The sequence below is a fragment of the Anas platyrhynchos genome, chromosome 2 (genome assembly GCF_047663525.1).
Source record: "Anas platyrhynchos isolate ZD024472 breed Pekin duck chromosome 2, IASCAAS_PekinDuck_T2T, whole genome shotgun sequence".
NCBI classification, from domain to species: domain Eukaryota; kingdom Metazoa; phylum Chordata; class Aves; order Anseriformes; family Anatidae; genus Anas; species Anas platyrhynchos.
Genome location: NC_092588.1, coordinates 45497749 through 45518577, shown reverse-complemented (window position 1 = coordinate 45518577; position 20829 = coordinate 45497749). Strand labels below are relative to the sequence as shown.

The window sequence follows — 20829 nt, the reverse complement described above, 5'->3', positions numbered from 1 at the left end:
AATTGTTTTTGTACTGTAGCAAGTTATGTGTTTCATTGTTTATGTACAAAAACAAAAAATTGTGCATGAGTCAACTCTTAAAGTCCGGGGTTCTTTTTCCCTGTAGATTTCAGAGAATATCTATTCATGGTGGGATACTATCAACACCATAAATCCATTATCATTAAGAACAGTTACTATCCCTACGTACTTTAAGCTGTTTATTTGCTTCAGGTTTCCATTGTCTTATCAGTTTCTTTTCAAAATATGTTTTGTGTATGTGAGTAGTCGAACTGAAGTTAGACATAAGGCAACTGAGATGTTTGGCCCTTGCAAGACTGCTGTTTGTGTGGGTTGATGACAACATCAGCAGCAGTCCTGAAAGCATCTGTGATTTGTGAATGCTTTCAGCCAGAGGCAAACCAAATGGGATCTGATCAAAACTGTGTTTTGGAAATTCAGGTCCAAATGCAAGAGAGCCATGTTATTCACTAATGTAATTCCATTCTGCTCTTCATTGTTATGTAAACTACTGAAGATTGTTTTTAACGGCTCATATTGTGGTTACCACATGATGCAGTGATTGCATTAGCAGTACTAGTCCTTCTATCTGCAAAGTGCTGTTAGCATGACTCTACTTCCACTACAAAAGTTAAGTCTCTACTCCCTGTATTTCATCTTAATTTCCTGCAGCAGCAGCAGCTTTATTATTAAGTTTGTCAGGTACGTGTAGTGTAGGAAACTCCAGACACTGCAGATTTCATTGCTGAAGTTAGAAAGAAATGCATTTTGCAAAAACAGACTGTTTGAGAATCTGGTTGTAAAATCTACATAAAAAGGACTTTCACATCCATGATTTTCAGTACAATTACCAAGTATTTCTTGCCTTTTGTTAGAAATATGTTAAATTGTGGCTGTCCCAAGTGTTCTTCAACAGAAGAAGATAACACTGAAATTAAAGCAGCTCTCACTAAATTTTGATCGTGAAAAGCTTCTCAAGTTCAGCCTGAAAGCTTTTGGACCAAAAGTCCAAAAGCATTACAGGACATTTTAGCTAGGGTTAAGAGATGGAAGTTCAAACCTCTTATCTGAATCAAGTTGTGCAGCAACTGAAATTTAAGTATTTTCTGCATCACTGATAATTGCTCCATCTCCGTCTATATGGATTTTTCTCATCTTTGCTCTGTTGATGTGTTTACAACAGCATATTTGTTGTGCAGGGGACAAGCACTGTCTTTGTATCATGCTGTTCTAGGGCTTCATCTGATTTTGGGGGAACAAGAACTGAACTACTATACTTAGCTCTTTGCAGAAAGAGGAATGCTAAGAATATCTTTGAAGTATTACAAACTTTTCTGAAGAGGAAGACAATATTCTTAGAATGCTTTCTAAATGCTTCTCTATTGAAGCTGCTATAGTTGACACAGGCTAATAAAGAGAGGTGTTTTCTTTTACGAAGATTGCCCTTTGGGTCCTCCAAAATGTCTTTGTTCATGTGTTGGAGAATCAAAGATGACAACTATTTCTTTGCTTAGGCAGCTGAAACTTTTTTAAGTACCTGGACTGGTGTATGCAGTATGATTGGTCATTTTGTGTCAATATTTTTCTGTATGTTGGAGACTTGCACTCACTTAACCAGAGCTAATAAAATTATGCTTTCCCTAGATTGATTTGCAATTTTTGAATTCAATGCAATTCAGCATCTATCCTTGAAGTCTTCTTGTGATTCCAAAATGAAACAGTCTCAGAAGCTGCCAAACCTGGAGCACCTCTGGTGCTCTGGGTATTCTGTGATTCTGGATAACATCAGCAACAAGCTTTTCCACCCTAATTTGTGTTTGAAGTGGAAGTAACAGATTTGATCGGAGTACTTTTACTGTTGCCAACTTTACCTTAGATTATAATTTTTGTTGCATTGGTTGTATTATTTCTTCTGATGGCAGTTATTTACTACTGCAGAAAAGGAAAAATCTGTTCTGTGTAAGAGGACACTCTAGGCATTTCAAGCTGTTGAGTATCAACATTACCGTTTGCTTTTGCACTAAATACAAAAATAAGAGCCCACCTGGACAGTAATAGTTGTTGTAAATAGCATTCTATTCATGATCAAGATTGATACCATATGTTCCACTTTGCAGCATGCGTAACTTTTCTGCTTAATCCAATGGTAATAACTTCCACCCAGAAGTAATAAACTTACTCTGTTCTCAAGCCCCGTTTCAGATCCATGTTCTGCTTCTAAATATTTTAGATAAGCTTCTGGAAGACACAATTCCTTCAGAATTGGTACATACTTATTATTTAGGAAGGAAGGAGATCATTTTATGAAGGTGATGATAGAATTGTATAGCAATGGTATGGGATTTGAAAGAACTTCCCAGGAACCCTGTTGTTTTGATGGTCATTTTTATCTTACTTAAGGAGGAGAAAGCAATGAAACTCATTGTTTTCACTGGTTTTGCAAACACTCTATATTGTCCAATTTCTCTGGAAGCTTCGGAACAGGTTTGTCATACACTAATAAAAACAGTGCTGTTTCTGTTTCTAATGTGCATTTCAGTTAGATTGAAGTAGCCATACAAGAATGATCCCTTCAAGATGCAAAGTGTATTGTGGGCCAAACAATCTTGTTTGCAAAAATATTTTAAAGAGAAAACAAATTATACAGAGGATTTTGCAGTATCATTGTCCTCTACTTTGTGCTTTAAAATAACACCAAGCATTTCCCTGAGTGCTCTTGACCCAAGTTCCCCTTTCCTCTCCTAGCTAGCTTGACAACAGCCGTCAGAACGCTTTGTTTACCAGGAGCAGCCTGCCGCTTTCCACAGACAGGGCAGCTGGGCCAGCTCAACAAATGGTCATTTCTCACAATTTTATGCTGTCCTTCATTCTTACCCATTCTGATATTATAATGAGGCCGAGTAGGTTCTGTGGTTGGATACGGCTTTGTCATTTCCTTTTCTAAGCCATTGAGCTTTAACAACTACTTATACATTTTAGTAAGAATTATAGTAAGAACAAGACTGATTCACTGTGATTAAAACTTTCTCAAATACTCTGTTTTCATCGTTAATAGTTCCTCATCAATGCCGTCAAGTGCAGGAAAAGCAGGTGCTACAAATACCTAGGTGGACTCCCCTACACATGAATCCTGCAGTGACACCAGAAGCCTTTAGTTGAAGTAGAAATGGGGACCAGTTAGTTTCTTTCATAAGCAATATCTCCAGTCTGCAAAGAACTGCAAAACCATTCATGGATTCTCGTGGAAGAATGGTATTTTTGCTCTACTTCCTGGCATTGTTGTTCATTCTGGTTTTGAGTCTAGGTCACGATGATGTTTCAGCAAGGGCAAACTGGCTGTTTTTAAAAGGAAGAAAAGTTTTGAAAGTTACTGATATAGTATTATATCCAAGAACACATAGGAGTGTTTCTGCTGGCATTAGCTTCTCGGGGAGAAACTGAAATCATAGTCTTCATATAAAAGTTTTCAAGTTTGTTGTCTTTCATTCATGCTTTTGTTCAAGACACTCTCTCGTACTTGTTCCATTTCGCATCTAAGTGTACTCCATTGCATTGCAGAGTCCACGGGGAGGAAAAACTTTACTCAGGTGGCTCGACAGTTAAAATTTTGAGTCTGCAGATCTAGTGAGAAATAGCAGTGGATGTACCAGAGCTATTTACCGGAGCCTTTGAGCATTTGAATTTTCTGCTCATTGTATCATAGTAACTTGGTTTACCAGAGGTATTGTGCTGACACTATCTAGCAAAATCATTCTCTTTTGTCTTCAGATACCTGTTATTCTAGTTGATTTGTAGATGATGTGTGAGCAAGTGCTCAGCTATACTTTAGGAACTGTAAGAAAAGTATTGACTTTCATATCTCTGCTGAAAATATTTTCTGAAAATGAAGGAGCATGTTTTAATATTGCTAGATAGATTGGAAGCCAACATGTCTATCTGTATCAGTAGTATGATGCACTCAGGGTTTAAAAGTGGTGACTTTAATGAAGGCAGAAAAGACCTCGCTTTAGTATTAACATCTCACAGAAAGTCCATGGTCTTCTGTCTGGTATCATCCAACTGATGATAGACCTCAAATCATGGATATGGATTTATGGATGTAGTTTGCAAATATGATGTTTTTCAATGAATGTTACGTTATATGATTCAGGATTATACTGTCTTGAGTTATGTTATTGGAAAATGCTAGGATCTACGCCATGCTAGTAGGAAAAAATACTAGAAGTATACTGTCATATAACGCTTGTACATCTCTCAAGGCAATTCTGACATTCACTAAATGAGAGAGATTTTTCAGACTGATGAAGATAGGCTAAGCACTGGTTTTCTTCCTTCTGCTTGGTGTTTATAATTGTAATCAACATTCTGGTGAGAATGATGATGTGGTTATGTCACTTATCTCAGGGGCAATATTTTTGTGTTCAGGTAGAGCTTCCATAGCACTGGTGACTGTTGTCAACTTTTGCATTATTTAGCTGATTGGGCTGGTGTTTTAACTTTGTAGATGCATTTATAACTTATAACTGTAGATGTATTTATAACTTGTTTTTAACATATATAGTGAAAAATAAAATTCAGAAGGCATAATGGATGCATCATTCAAAAATGATTGCATTCGAGTTGGAGAGAGGCCAACAAGTTTGGTATTAAGTGTTGTCCTGTGTGACCAGAATACTGCTTTCACTTAGGCAGTGAGGAGACAACTCACTGTAGTTTCCCAAAGCATGCTCAAATCAGGAAACAGTAACATACATGCTGCCAGGGACATCCCTAAACATTTTGGAGTGACAGGATAAAAAGCAAACCAAAATCAAAGGAGACATGTAAACTATGTCCCTCCAACATGCTTATTTACTCAGGTTTGTAACAGCATCTTCCCAGTCCCTGGAATTCTTTATTAAATTTCTGAACTGCAGTTTGTCTATAACAGGATCCTGCACTTGACTCACTGAGACTCTGTCTTGGCAAAAACATTAATTACATTTAAGTTGTTTAATAAGAAAAAAGCAATAAAAATGAGAAAAAATATTAAAATGTTAGGAAATGAAGCATTTTCTATGTCCTCGCTTTCATTGTACACTTGTGAATAACAATAAAATGTCTTTAGCTTACTTGATGCAAGTCTTTAAACTATACTTTCCTGTGTAAAAGCATCAAAAAATTTGATCAATATTTTGATATCCTGAGAGGTATAAACCTGATGGTGATATGTCCAGTAAGTCCAAACTATTTGTAGAAATATTTTTACTGAGAGCTATGCTATTAACTCTTTCTCTCTCTTTAATTTATTATAGAGAGACTCAAAATATAGGTCTGATTGGGTCAGAATGACATTTTGAACTTAGAACTCTGCTTGGTTTTATTAACCTAAATAGCTACTTTATAGCCACTGAGACTGTAAAACTACAAAAATCAAGAAAAAAATAATTGTAATTCTTCTATAGAATGGTTCTAAAATAAAACTTAAAATATAATCACATTTGTTGAACTTCATCAATACTCTTGATTTTCCTATATTCAGGCATGTACATACACCTCTTCCCAATTCTCTTCTGTTTCACTGGATATGTAAGACTTAGTTTTACTTGTTATCTTCCAATGACAGGGAAAATGTTAAGAGACATATGACTTATTCATATTTCAAGAGGAAACTTCTGCTCAGATTTCTACTAGAAATGCAAGCAGGCAGGCAGATCCAGAAATTTATATTGTAAGGTTTGGGGCCTCAAGTAAGAGTTTGGATTAAATGTTGCTAAGGCTATATGAAGCTCAAAGCAACCATTTGTGTTTGCTCTCCAGGCTTCTCTCCTCTTTCTCTCCTGGTTTTACTCACAGAGTGGGCTATAACAAGCTTTAGGTGTTTGGTCTTGTTGCCTTTATAGAAAAGAAGGTAGAGGTTTGATGAGGGGGTGCAGAGCTGTCAAGCAATCACAGGTCTTGCTTGAGCTTGTGTTAAGGGCTTTACCCTTCCAGAATGAAGTGCAGACTGCTCTCTCTGTGTGAACCCACTCAACACACCAAAGCTGGCAAACTGAACTGATTTTTAAGGGCTTTATTGAAAACACCAGTATTTGGGGCAAGCAGTCTGTGGAGAATTTCCTTTACTGACTCCAACTTGATCTTTTGTCTTTGCTTTTGTCTTCTGGCAGATTCTGATAAAATAGAATCTGACATTGCACATGTGCACTAGATACGAGTGGCAGACAAGTTTAGCATAATTCCTTTCAGTCCCATTTGGGTTGATGCTTAGGAACCAAACTTGAACCTACATGTTACTCTTTGGTCTGTTGCTGGCACAGTACTACGTTGTTTTTGATGTGGTAAACGGCTGCTGTCGCCACTGACTTTAGCTAGAAAAGCACAAGCCTCTTCTAGACTTGGCAACTTTCTTTTCACTTTAAGGAAAAAAAAAATATATATATTTTTTCTTAACACATTTTTGTCTCAAATTTCCTTTTTTTGCAGATGTATTCTGTCTGTAGTTGGAATTTCCCTCAAAAATAAAAGATGATCTATCCCAAATCCTGCTTGCCTCCCTGTCTCCCACCCTCCACCAGTCCCTAGTTTTGTATCAGTAAACTTTCTTAGCCTTTAATCCTGTTTATGATGAGTGCAAGTTAATACATCTGGCACCACTCAAATGTTTGGCTGAGAACTTGTTCCTGCAATGCTTGTCCAGAGATGGAGCTCTAAGCCACAATTTTCAATGCCAGATGACATTTTGCATGTCAGATATATAGACTAAAAACTTTTAGAAGAATTGTAGGTTTTCTATATCAAGAACTGCTTGATAGAGCTTTCACCACAACAGTGCCCTAGAGGCTTCTCCAGAATAAAGAGAAAATTAGAAATTTTTCTCCCCAGATGCAGTGTGGGCCACGTCTTTTGATGTGGAAATGCCAAAGCACAAGTATGAACTAGATGCACAGTGATAATAAGACTACTGTGCACCCAGTGAGCTATTCAATTGCTTATTTACATGTGCAGTACCCTCCTAATAGCCATTCTGCTTCATCTCCTTGTGTGTATGCAGGAGCAGAGCTCTGCAGGCAAAGTAAGCTTGCAGCACTCAAGATTTATAAACGAGCCCTTCTCTAACACTTATCAGTGCCGTGACTGACAGGGAAGTATTATTTTGCTGATAGCTATTGGTGCCATGGAGTGGCAGTTGTTCACCGTTCTCTTATTTAATGTTATAATTGAATAAAATGATCTGCCTGTTTTGTGCCTGCACCAAGAAAATAGAGACATTTATCCACGGGAAACTTGTTAATTACTGGTTTTGTTGCTGTTGCTGCTTTGTTTGTTTGTTTAATAACAAAATAAGATTTACAGCCTGGTGAAAGCTGATTCCACTGTGTATGTGCATGTGTACATCAAACCTATAAAACTTAACTTACTGTAGTTTCACTGAAAATGGCAAAGGATTAGTTTTGTAGTTTTAGTTATTTTTTTTTTTTTAGTTCATTTTTTTCCCACCCTTTTCATAAACTGATACAGTGAGTGATCCCAAAAAGTTATTGTTAACCTAATCTGCCACCACTGCAAACAGCAGTGAGGAGTTCACTGATTGGCATTGCATTGGAACCGATGGAAATTGCAGGCTCAGATTCGAGTGCAGCAAGTTCCATAGTTGAATTCACAAAAGCCAGCCATGTCAGGAAAGCTACATGTATCAAAGGGAGGAAAGAAAATGTTAACGTTAGTAATGTTAGCTGAAGAGGATGACTAATACATATTCTTGCAATGAAGCAAATGCAGTCCCACTGAGTTCTTTGCACATCATCTGACTCCTGTCATCTGAAAGGCCCTTGCCCACCTCTTAATTCCAGCTCCTTATTTCCTTGCCACAATACTGACATTTCAGTGGAAACATGGTGGTAGTAACTTCTGTGAAGAGCAGAGAAGGGTACTTGAGATTTACACAGGTTCAAAGAGACACTGGATATTTGCAAGGGAAATAAGTCTGTTGAGTGTCAGTATGCTCACAGAGACCACCTCCAGCTTAGGAAGACCTTGAGTTGAAAATCATGAGGGGCTGGGCAAGCCATAGGGGGAAGAATTCTATACACTTGCCTTATTCTCTTCCCTAAACATCTCCTAATAACCACTGCTGGAGATAGGATGTTGGACTAAGTGGATTTTTGATCTAACCATCTATGGCCATTCTTATACTTTTTGAAACAGGGAATAATAGAGGGTCTGAAATCACCTTTGTACCTCCAATAATTCACCTGCTGTTCTTTATCATAATATGAAAGGGAATGGAGAAGATGAATAGATATAGTTGATTTTGACTGGCTTTTAAGTTATGTATTGAACTCATGCTTGAAACATGACTTGTGATATAAATGAAGCATAACCGAATACATAACTGTGACAAATTGATATTAAACGGTCATTGTGAGAAGTGGTGGGAGTGAAATGTGACCTCGCTCTTTTGTCAGTTCCTTTAGAAAAGTCTCTATAATTATTTTGTAGTACAGAAGTTTCTGTGAGTCAGTAGTCTATGCTACCTTTTTTTTTTTTTCTGATTCACTGTGTTCCTCTCCCCAAATTGCCTGCCATTGGTTGCCACTAGTAGTGAGTTTTTTTCAATAGCTCCAGTTTTGAAGGATTCGTTGTGTGACCTGGGTTTGTGGAATTGCAGAAACAATGTAACTTACTTAGTTATAAATGTTTGCTTTTGTAGAATATTATTTTAATCAGTTAAATTTTAACATATAAAAAGTTAAAGCATGTGCAATGCTGAAGCCAAAGGTTTAAAGAGAACAGCATTGTAACTCAAAACCGGTCTGGAGTCTGTCACTTTTTGGTCTGCAATATTGTCTGTTGCCAATGGTCCTGTTCAGATGAATCAAATTGCTAAGGGTTTAAGCTGTTGTTTACCAAGACCTGGGATGCTGGTATAAATCCCAGAGATTAAAGCAACTTTCATCATACTGGACTTTGGTAGGCAATCTGTGAGAGTGGCTTTTATGACAGACAGCCTGCACTTCCACAGGCTTCAGTCTCACTCTTCCCACTTAGCTCACTCATATCCCACCTCCTCCTTTTAGAAAGAACCATTACCCACCTTACAGTAACTGCAGCTCTCAGAGATGCTCTGTCAACTGGCAACCCACTCAAAGTGTTCATTTAACCTGTGTGCATGCTACCTTGGCGTCTGCAAGCATCAGGCTGTGTTTGGGCTGCATATGTGCCCTTATCCCATCTCCACTTTTTAGAGCAAGACGAGCAAAGTGGCCCCAACAATAGCCTTCTTAATTTAGTGTGATTAATTAGGCTCATTACTATCAGAAATGGTGCTAGCTTCTATGACCCCCACTCATATTGCTAAATTTGCCTCAAAAGAGCCAAAGCTGCTGTAAGGTTAATTTCCTTTCCCTGTGTTTTTGTCTGCTTCCTAAATAATCTGTCTGCTTTGCTTTATAGCAAAAAAGGGACCTGTGTTAGAGCTGCTTTGGTATCATGGGGTTCTCACTTCATTCTTGGTGTTAATGAGAGGGATCCTTAGCTCCTTGAACCATCACCATCCTTTCAGCAGATCTGAGCATCTGGGAGGTGTATGGTCGTGGGGCTGTACTTTACCGCTGCTGTTAGAGCTAAAGGCAAACACTATAGATTTCTGGCTAGTAAAATAAGCAGTAAGTTTCAGGTAGTTGTCATTACAAATCTCAACTATAGAAACTATTTAAGCATACTCTAAATATTAATTGAATTCCAGCTTGACAAGTAATTTGAGGAAGAGGGATGATTTATTCAGAGATCTGCCTTTATATGGAATGATTTGTTGACTCTCTCCTTGACTTACCTGCAAGGAATATGAAAAGTCTGGGTGAATTATAGTGCAAAACTGTTTATTAACAATAATGCAAGAGATCCTTTAAAACATCTGTAGATTTTTCTCTCAAGGAAATAAGCAACACTTGTATGCATGTACCTTAGTTTGAGGTTCACAGTAATTCAGTGATGTTTATATCAGGGTTTAGATCTTAAATTTGTGCTCTCAGAAAACTGGTGTTTGAGGGACTTGTTATTCTAGTCAGATTTCATGCACTCTTCAACTGGCTTTCCTTTAAGCGAGCTGAGAACAGTGTTGAGCATTTGACATATCTGGTCTAAAGACAGTTCTTTCTGGGTAGAAGAATTGTATTTCAACATGTAACAGGAGAACCTCTAATCCTAGCAAAGTGTGTGTTTTGACCATTCATAAATCTACACATTGTGGCAGGAGAACATAATCCTTTAAATTAAGACCTGATTTCCTGTCTAAATCAGTGTTTTCTTAAATTGTCAACTGTCATGGTAATCACCTGCAGAATACAGTGTAAAATATGAAGAAACTGAGTTTTGGCAAATGTTTAGGCCATGCTAATGAGAATGTTTGTGGTGAATAATTGAAGTGAAGAATGCAACAGTTCTGAGAATCAAATTCATATTCAGAGCACCTGTTTGAGCGTATTGTTTGGGATTTCTTTCTTGGCATTGTCTTATCTTTCAAGTTTCCTTAGAAGTCAGGGAGAGAATCTAACACAATGGTGACTGCAACGAACTTGGAAAGTTCTCAGGCATGATTCTAGGATTTCGAAGTATACAAAAACAAAGCTGGTGTTGCTTTGTGTCTGATTGGCCTCATGACATTATAGAAGGATGAACAGGAAGCTTTGATGTAATGTGTTGAATAATGAGAAACTAACATGAGGTAGGAATATCACTGCAGATTTTGTTCCTAACAAAGAGTACTTGGATTGATGATGCCCAGAGGTGCTGGTCAGAACAGGGGATCAGTGTGGAGCTCTGTGCAAGGCAGGAGCAGGAGACGTTGGCAACAGCAGATTTAAGAATTATCAGTATGTGGGAGAGAAGTTTGTGCTGAAGGCTGGACAGTGCAATTTGGCTCAACAGGAGGCAGGGTACTATTCCTTCCAAAGATACCTTCCCTCTGCAATTAACATCACCCCTTTCTCTGAGGCGTGATGCTCTTTAATCCCTGGAAGGGGTCTCTCTGCGTAGCTGAGGCATCCGCTGACTGTTTCTGAGAAGTGAAACACCTGTTTTGCAGACACTCTCCCTTTTCAGGCATCAGTAATAAAAATGGTCACAGATAGGCCTCCAGCCTTCCAGGGTGCTGGGGTACGGGTTTGAAAACTGCTGAGTTCCTAAAGACATCTCCTGCCTTGAGCAACAGTATTTGATGAAGCCATCATTCACTACCATGGCTGATTGATGCGATGCCTGTGGATGGTGGTGACCTGGGGAGGAGATGAAGATGTGAGCTTGATGTTGGCAGGTCCCAGGGGTGCCACCATGTTCTCTGCCCGCATCTCTCTGCCACCCTGGGGCTGGACCTCTGGCTTCTCCCCTGTGGTGCCCACCATTAGTGGTGTCCTTCATGAAGCAACAGCTGTTGGTGAGCTACTCTGGAGAAACACTCCCGGGCAGCCATAGCTGAAAAAAGCCTCAGCTCCCTGAGCCCTCTTGACCCTCTAGGCCCCTGTTGTGCCCCTGCAAGATGTGATAAAACATATTTGGAAAGGGAACAGGCTTTCCTTCATTTCAACTTACTGTTGCTGAGGTGTGGTGATCAATAAAGGCAAGAAATCTGTGCAAGCGAACTCTGCGTGCAAGCCGTTTCAGGGGTGCAGTGACAGGGTGAGATCTCGCCTCCTGCTCCCTTGAGAGTTGGTGGCCGCCAGTGAGATAAGTGTTCAGGACAAGTTCCCACCAAACTTGCATTGCCCCTTGGTGGCCATGCATCATCCATGTGCACTTGCAGGCCCTGTGGGCACAGGAGCAGAAGGTGTTGGGGTCCTGTCAGGAGAGCTGACCTGCCTTGGGAAAAGTGCTACTCCTCTCCCAGGCAAACCCCCCTTGCCTTTTTCCCCAAACCAATTAGTCCTGATGTGGTCTGTGTTTCTGTACCTCAGGCACAGAGTAACTACAGCTTTAGAGTAGCCTTGTTCTTGGCCAAAACAGACCACCTGCCCAGGAATGAGAAATGCACTAAACCATGTAATTTACTTACCTTGGTAACATCTGTAAGGAACTACCAGCACAAAACCAATATTTTTTTCTTGACCTTTTTTATAGCAATACATATTTATGTTTATTTGCAAAAGTGAGCTTTATAGCCATTGCAACCATGCTCCTGAACATTTTCCTGACAGGCAATCTTTCCTGTTTCTAACAAGCAAGGTTAAAAGACTGTAAAAGCCAGTTATTTGACTTCAAAGTAGGACTGAGATTTACCATCAAGTAACAAAGCTTTTTCTAAGCAAAGCCAAAGTCATGTATCTACTGTGTTATTATTTCAAAGTAATATAATATGTGACGACATTTATTCAGTATAGGAGTTTTTCAGTGCTTGTATTTTAGAACAAGTATAAAAGGTCTGTTTATTTTTTTGTTTCACATTGTAATGGTCACAGACAAACAAGTTTTAGTTGTCAACCATTCTTCATATAGGGAAAAAAAAAAGGGGGGGGGGGGGGGGGGGGGGGGGGAAGAGAAAGCTTTATTGTTTACAATTACAAGCCAAAGCTAACAGCCTTGTTTTGGACTTCAGTGTTTCTGGATCTGGCTCCAGACGCAGATCCCTTCCTACTCCATCATTCTCATTTAGCCATCTGTATCCTTTCAGTGGCTCCTCTGTGCTGTGTGATCCAGGACACTCAGATGCCAGCAGACAAAATTGTCCTAGGGGATCAGATTTGAGTGCTGCAGAGCAGGCAGTGACCCCAGCTTTTAGTCAGATCCTCTGGTCACTCACTTGTTTCTTCAATTGTTCCCTACCATAAGAAATATTCTGAATTCTTCAAAGGGAGGAACATCCCCTACCTGGTGAACAATTCAGCAATTGGTTTAAATAATTTGCAACTAACTGTCACTTGTTAAACCGCTAATCAAGAAGCCAATTTTCTGCTAACTGTCCTAAATACGAATCAGCAGTAACCAAAATGTTTCTCTCTTAAATAAATATATCTTTTTCCTGATATTTCAGAGCTTTTAAAATGAGTAATAATAAGTACAGTTATTTGTTTAAAAAAAAAATAATCCCCCATATTTAAATGCCATTTTCCACTCCTGAATTGTAAAATTGTGTATTTATTTCTGAAGCTGCATTTATAATTTTAACCTTTTTTTAAAAGTGCTGTTATTTTTAATGTATTATTATTAAGGCTGTTTAAGACTTAAGTCACAGGGCATGGTAGAAAGTTTCTCTTTCTACCTCTTCACCTTATTCATTTGTGTCACTGAAGTCTTCATGTAGCCCCAGGTCTTAAAATGAAAATGTTTCCATTGATCTGTTGCAAGTTGTGTTGGTGCCTAGCAGATAAAGTTGTATGCATTTAAAAATCCTATTCTTGGAACACTATTTCTTTTACTGTATATACATTTATAATTACATGCGATGTAATTTAGAAGTGGTACATACCAAAAGAGAACATGATTACTATTATTTTTTTTTTAGCCATTAATTATAAAACATTTTGTAAACTCCAAAACTGTTCCAGAGCAAAAGCATATAAAGTATGCTTTTTATTATATATTTATTATATATTTTTATGAAACTAGATTTTTTTTACAGGTTTACAAAACAAAATCTTCAGAATTTATATCTTATGACATAGTACCATTGAATGAGTACAGCAAGCAAGACACTGATGTATGATGGCTCACCTATGGCTTTCTAAGTACTAAATTGAATTAGAACATTAACTATTTATACAATATTTTCTTCACTTTTTAAATTCTGATCTGAATAGTTGTGAATAGTTGTTTTATGCCATATTAACTCTGCAGAGTCAACACTTTGGTCAATCATGGTTTCAAGTGTAAGTATTTCTGAGCACATCCTTTCAAGAATATATCCTGGTGTCTTTTTAAATTCCATGTGTATGTGAATGTGTTTGCTTCTTTTCCATGGAATATGATTAGGAGGGCACAATAGCAGCTGGTGTATTCAGGTACTAATATATTAAGTTCCATTAAATCCTGTACCTCCAGTTTCAGTCTGTACACATGCCTGGCTACTAACCCCCCAGTTTTGATTCCAGCTTCAGTGTCTGTGATAAACATAGGCTTGTAGAGCCCTGGGCAGGAGTTTGCACCATTAGCTAAACCATGTAAGTTGCCACACAAGAGGTGCTTTGGAGAACAAGTAAGCAAGCTGAGGTCCAGATTCTGCAGTTGTTTCATCAGCTGAAGGATGAATTGTTTTATTAAGTAGCCAAAGGACTGTTTAGCAGAGAAAGTAGCACAGTTGGCAAATTCCAGTGCTTACAAACACCGGATACACAAACCCAGAAGCATGTCAAGACGCATGGTAACCAGACAATTTATCTGCAAAATCTTAATGCTAACAACACCAAATCCAGAGTTTTCAGATGTAACTCTTAGGCTGATAATTTAAACCTTTATTAAGCACTGTTTTAAAATGTATTATGACACATAGCAAATGAGCAAAGTGAATAAACACATGCACAAAATGAAGAGAGCATCACTGCTTCTGGATTTGACTTTCCCAGTATAATCACTACTGCCAGCAGTGAATACATCAGATATATTTACATTGTATCTTTGTAAGAGGATGTTTATGGATACGACATATGCTGCTCTGCACCCTTAAAACCTGAGAGCTAGAGTCTCTCTCAATACCATGTGCATCTCTGTTCACTTCAGAAATATGCAATACTGCAGTAGTGAACATGGTAAAAGAATAAATAGATCTATAGACATATGGACAAACAGATGGGTTAAGACAGACTTTGTCACTTTTTCCCTAAAAATCCAGTGTGATACTTAGCTTTTGTGTACACAACGACACTAAGGTGTCAGCCCAGATCATTTCCCTTAACTTAGTAATATTTTATGGATTTACATAAAGTTTTCACTTGAAAATGTGGAGGGGTGTGTGTGCACATTTTGCAGAAATGTACTGGGGTTAGTAATATAAACTTCTCTATTACTTCTTACTTCTATTTTGAAAAACATTGTGAAGGTATAAACTATGTTTGAACTGGACAGAGATGATGATGTGGCATGTGACTGAAAATATATATTTTTTAATAGATGATTCAGCCGCAGAGAGTTTTAATGGCAATGAGACCGTGGGACACAGTTCCAATGCTTCAGGGGGAACACACTGCAGGGAGATGGCAGAAACCAACAGTAATGGCAAAACAAATCTGGAGCAGGATGAGCAGCCTCTGAACCTGAGTGACAGTCCCCTCTCTGCTCAGCTGACTTCAGAATACAGACTAGATGATCACAACAGTAATGGAAAGAACAAATACAAGACTCTCCTAATTTCTGATCTCAAGATGGAACGGGAGGCAAGAGAAAATGGAAGCAAGGTAAGATGCTTCCACATGCTCCAGATATGAAGTGTGTAGCTTAGAAAAGGAAAAGATTTTTGAGGCCAAACCAAAGATTATTCCCAAGTATGCGTTTATGCAATGTGTCTAATGTTTGTCACATCGTTGCTAAAATGCTATACACAGATGTGTATGCTCTGCTGCACACATATGATGCATAAGTACATTAAGGTGTGGGTGTACATGGGTGTGTACATATAGGCATATATAATGTGCTCACCCTGGAAAAAAATATCATTGCAGTTCTCCATCAGACATAAATTTTATCGGTTCATTAATGGAGAACTGTCTACATTATCCATTTTAAGTATATATATATATATAAAATATGTATGTAATGTAATACATATACATATGTATATGTACTGGGATACATATCTATATGTATATGTATAGATGACCATCTCATTACATGTATTATGTATCTGTAGAATGAATCTGCATGAATGTTAAGTGTGTATACCCAAACAAATTACTACATGTGAATTAACAACATCTGAAAGGAACTGATTTGGTTCCTTCCTGATTGTTTATATTATGCAGGCACCTAACCTGAATTAGAACTGACAAGTTTGCTTTAAGAAGCTGAAATCCCCCGAGGGCTTTTCTCTGTAGTTGCCATTATGTGGGTAAGGAGAAGCGAGGGTGGTTATATTGTGAATAAAGACAGATCCTATGGACTAGACAGCTAGCTTGATACAAATATATTTGTCATGAGGGCATACTGCAGGGAGGGTGAAGAAATGACCTGCATCATAGAAATTATCCATTGATCTGCTCTGCTCTTATTGGTCACAAGTTCCTGTTTTCCCTTATTTATTATTTTTATTTATTTATTTTTTATAACTCCCAACTGGATTACCTCTTTTACAGTGGCAGTAATGAGATGTTAGTACTGGATCCAAATACTATTAATGCTGGTCAGTAGCTTTCAGTAGCACACTACAAAATAACCTGAGAAGATATACTTTGAATTGCCACATTTTTTTTTTGCAGAGCTTTGAAATAGGAATGACATGGAAAATCACTTTTACTAGGTAATTCAGAAAGGGATTGTACATAACTGATGTCTAGAGAACAACAGTTATTTACACTAAAGTTTTAACTCCTGTCTTCATTGCTTGTGGAGTAAAAATAAAAACTTGAAATGTTAACTCAAGTGTCTGGTTTTGGTGGGTATAAAAAAGGGAGACAATATAGGTGATTGTTAGTCATTCTCTTTCTTGGCCGTTCAAGTTGAGCAAATCATATATCCCCAAACTTTCTCCATCAAATTTTAATGAAAACTCATTTATGACTTACTTAAGTGACTTTAAACTTATTTGAAACTTTAGTCTTAAATAAGTTTTATTTAAGACATGACTTTAAACTCATTTAAGACTACAGCTATTCAGAACATTTTTAATAAAGTTAAAATTTGTAGAACAAATGTTCTGAATAGCTGTAGAGTGTGTATACTCTCCAGTGCTGGATTTACTCAGTACTTTGACTATTGCACAGTGAGTTCCAAATTGGTGCGTATGAATGGTATTTTCATTTGCTCTGGGGCACATTGTTCCAGTGAACCTTCTATAAGCCAGTCACCCAAATACTGATAGACACACAGGCTCTCTTGCCTGAGGTACATTACTGCTTCTGCCATTACTCTTGTAAATACACAAATAAGCTTGGTGAAGGAAGGGAGGAATTTTAATGTGGGACTCATTTGTAGCTAAGACAAGAATCTAGCCTAATGTTACATTTCCAATTTTAATCAGTTCCAACTCAGATGAAAAAAAAAAAAAAAAAGTTATTGAAAAGTGTTAAAATCTGTTTGTAATGAGTTGAGATGACAATCAAACCTGTCTCATTCTTTGTTATTCTACAAATTTTAAGAGGCCTGAATCATCCCCCACATCTATATACTCTTTCATCACTCACTGTCATCCTACCCACTCTATACTGCGAACAATATGCAAATTTACCTCCCTTTTTTGTCCTAGTGAAACTCATGTTAATGTTTACCGTTTATTTAAATGTATGATTTATTAAGTATGCAGTAAAGATTATTAAATATGGAGTGAAGACTTCAGGAATAACACTCCTGGGATTAAAAAAAAAAAAAAAAAGTAATGTCAGAGGTTTGTAAGCTAAGTGTAGAGTAAAATAATATTTTTGTGGCTACATTCTTATTTTACAGATGTATTCTTAAATTTAAAAGTAGTTACAGAATGTTTTTAGAAGTAACAAAAAACATTAGTGTGTTAGAACAGAATGGGCTATACAACACCTCAGTGTTTCATAAGCATACATATACACTTACATAAATCATTACTACTGGTTAAATCATTACTACTGGTTTATCTTGTGCAGTACCTTATGTGCTAAAGGGTCATAGAATGTTTTACAAGCCCTAGACCTGATCAAGGAGATCCTCTTGTGCTCCACTGGTGATTCAGGATACTGTGACACTCCAAAAGAGTGTTCTGGCTGTGACTGAGCTGAATCATTTTGAACAATGCAGAAGGTCTGATTCCTAGTTGGTTGCAGTACCCACTGGATGCACTTGAGCAAGGCAATCACAAGGAACTAGCCAAAATTTTGTAATTTTCTGCCAAAAAGGAAACAAAATAATAATACCAAAAAAAGAAAACAGGGTTGACAATAAAACAAATTTACTAGGAGCCACCTGTCAACTACCCTTTTTACCCAGAATACATCAAGTACATGGGGTGTTTGTTGAAGACATGTAGGAGTTTTCCTAGCATCTAACAGCACCCTCACAGCTTCTGACCTCCATCCATTCACAGCTGTACAGTTATCAGACATGATTAGACCTGAGTAATGGCATCATTAGTAGTGATGGGTGAGCAAATGTGTTTAGCGTAACCTCTAATCATGTTTTCATGAGAAAAATCATCTGCAGTGTTCACCAAATATCAAATTGATACGCCACTTACTGTAATGTGGAATTCTTATCGTATCTTTTTGTGGCTGAGCTGAGAAAAGTTACATCATGAGGAACTAGTGATGAAAATATGGTTTGTTTGTTTGTTTGTTTGTTTTTTAATAAGGGGAAATATATTTTAAATTATTGGACTAGCATTGCAGGAAGTAATACATTATGCTTCCTTCAGCTTCTACAATGGCCTATTCAGCCTGCAGAAGATGTTCCTTGCCTGAGCTGGCCAAATATTTCTGAAACCTACAGGCAAAGGGACGGTACTGGGAAGATTTTTTGGCTGATGTGTTTCCTACCTGCAATGTCTGAATCACCTTTTTAGATACTGTATCAGATATGCTTTAATTAACTGAAAGGCACAATTTCCCTCGTCGACTTGCATTCATTCAGGCCTGACTTTAGGTTTAAAGATAACTTACGCTGCCACATCAGAGCCAAAAATAAATAGATAAATAAATAAATAATAATAATAATAAAACATTTCATCATATTTTACCTCCTCCACCAAATCACAGGTATCTGAGCTTATTTTTTCCTGGAAACAATCACTTTTCTTGCACTGCATTTTATGTATTTGGTTGTACAACACTATTTTCAAGAGTTTTTCCTTCACAAGTAGTGGTGGGCTCCACCACTTGCCAATATAGTTCTGATTGATTATTTTGTACATGCTGTAGAAATATGATCAGAGGAATTATTTGGAGAGGGAAAAAAAAAAAGTAGTATTTCCATCATATTTTCTTTGTAAATTGGACGGATAATTGGCAAATGTTTTATGAAAGTGGTTACTTCTCTGTGCAACTTTGATTTGTAGAATATCCATCCTGTCAATGCCCATTTTAAGCAGTTATACGCTTATGCTATGTGGAAAGTTGTCTAGATAGAGACCTCATTGTGAAAGTGATGGAGTACCAGATGCTGAAACAGGGATAATTAACATTTTCCTAAAATCAGTGCTATCTAATGTACGCAGAGAAAATCATTAGTGATTTGTAAGAAATATATATTTGGGGGGAATAAATCAGGTTTCCTTGTCTGAAAAGACTCTGATGAATAACTGGAGATTAGATAAGCCTGTGAACAAATTTTAATTCAACTTTCCAAACTAGTTGGGTGTGTATTTAGTCACTTGAAAGTATGACTTTAAAAACTGATGTTGCCAACACTCCTTAAAAAAGAATTATATTTCAGAGGACAATCTAAACTTTCTCTTTGAACCCTAAGTTTCAGGCAGTGAGCATGTGTGGTAACCTCTTCTTGGTGTAAAAAGACCACATTTTCTGTGCAGTGGAGAGGGTTGACAAATTGTAACATAAGCTTACAATCTGGTCCAGAATGTTTACCATTAACTGAAAAAATGTTATACAAGGAAGAAATGTTTTTTCACAGTTTCCATTATATATGTATATATATGTAAGTACATATACATTTATGAGTGTATATGTAGGTTTTATAAATTTTTATTGAGCTGATATTAGGGAAGTGACCTTCCAGTAAGACCCAGCAGTAGAACTTCCTACAACCATTTAGGGCTGTACTGAAATCAGTGGAATATTGCCTACTTGCAAAAATAGGTACATATATATCTTAACAGGGCTGAATCTCTGTACTAGGGAAGAATTATAAAATTACTCACTGTAAATGTTCTGCAAATGCATCTTTGAATTTAAATACCTAAGCAATGAGATTTTTGATTTCAGATTCGTGTTATTGCTTTTCCTACACCATGTATTTTATCTTGAAAACTCATATAACTTTATCTTTTCCACATCATTCATTTCATGAAATATAGCAAGCCCAATCCTATTAAATGATTTTGTTCTTCCTGCATTGGGATAACAAAGTTATTGTGATATAGTATGAGAAAATAATTTTTTGAGATAAACAGCCATACCTATATTACGCTGTATATTCTACCTAGATTAATAAATACTTCATCATGAGTGTATTGCGAAGGACATTCCTCATGTGTAAAACTTCTATTTGGGATTTCCCAGGTAGAAACATGTCCTGCTGGTCATGAATGCCTAGGAGATACAATAAAGTGAGGTAACAAGGAGACACACAATGCGTGTCCATTTTGTCCACATACCTACTAATTGTAGGCAGTTGGCTGTCTTTTTCTTCTGTCAGACAAAATCTGTGATAGTAAAATTGGATGCCTTCTGTTCCTCTGGATGTATGGTAGGCCAAGCTACTATGCATTATCACAGAATCATAGAATGGCTCTGGTTGGAAGGAACTTGAACATTATCTAGTTCTAACCCCTCCTTCCATAGGCAGGGATGCCACCCACTAGATCAGGTTGCCCAGGGCCTCTTCTAACTTGGTCTTCAACACGTTCAGTAATGGGGCATCCACAGCTTCTCTGGCCAGCGTATTCCAGTGCCTCATCACCCTCTGAGTGAAGAATTTCCTCCTAACTTCTAATCTAAATCTCCCCTCCTTTAGTTTAAAACCATTCCCCTTGTCCTGTCATTATCTGACTGAGCAAAAAGTTGCTCTCCA

At 37.5% G+C, this 20829-nt stretch overlaps 1 protein-coding gene across 5 annotated transcripts in view; it reads left to right on the top strand.

Moving 5' to 3' along the window:
* NOL4 (nucleolar protein 4) overlaps positions 1–20829 on the top strand; it is a 192754-nt gene that overhangs the window by 91543 nt on the left and 80382 nt on the right. For all 5 annotated transcript variants that reach the window (XM_072034644.1, XM_072034643.1, XM_072034645.1 and 2 more), the window contains one exon: positions 15076–15359. In XM_072034644.1, coding sequence (XP_071890745.1) covers positions 15076–15359 — 284 coding nt within the window. The remainder of the gene's footprint in view (positions 1–15075; positions 15360–20829) is intronic.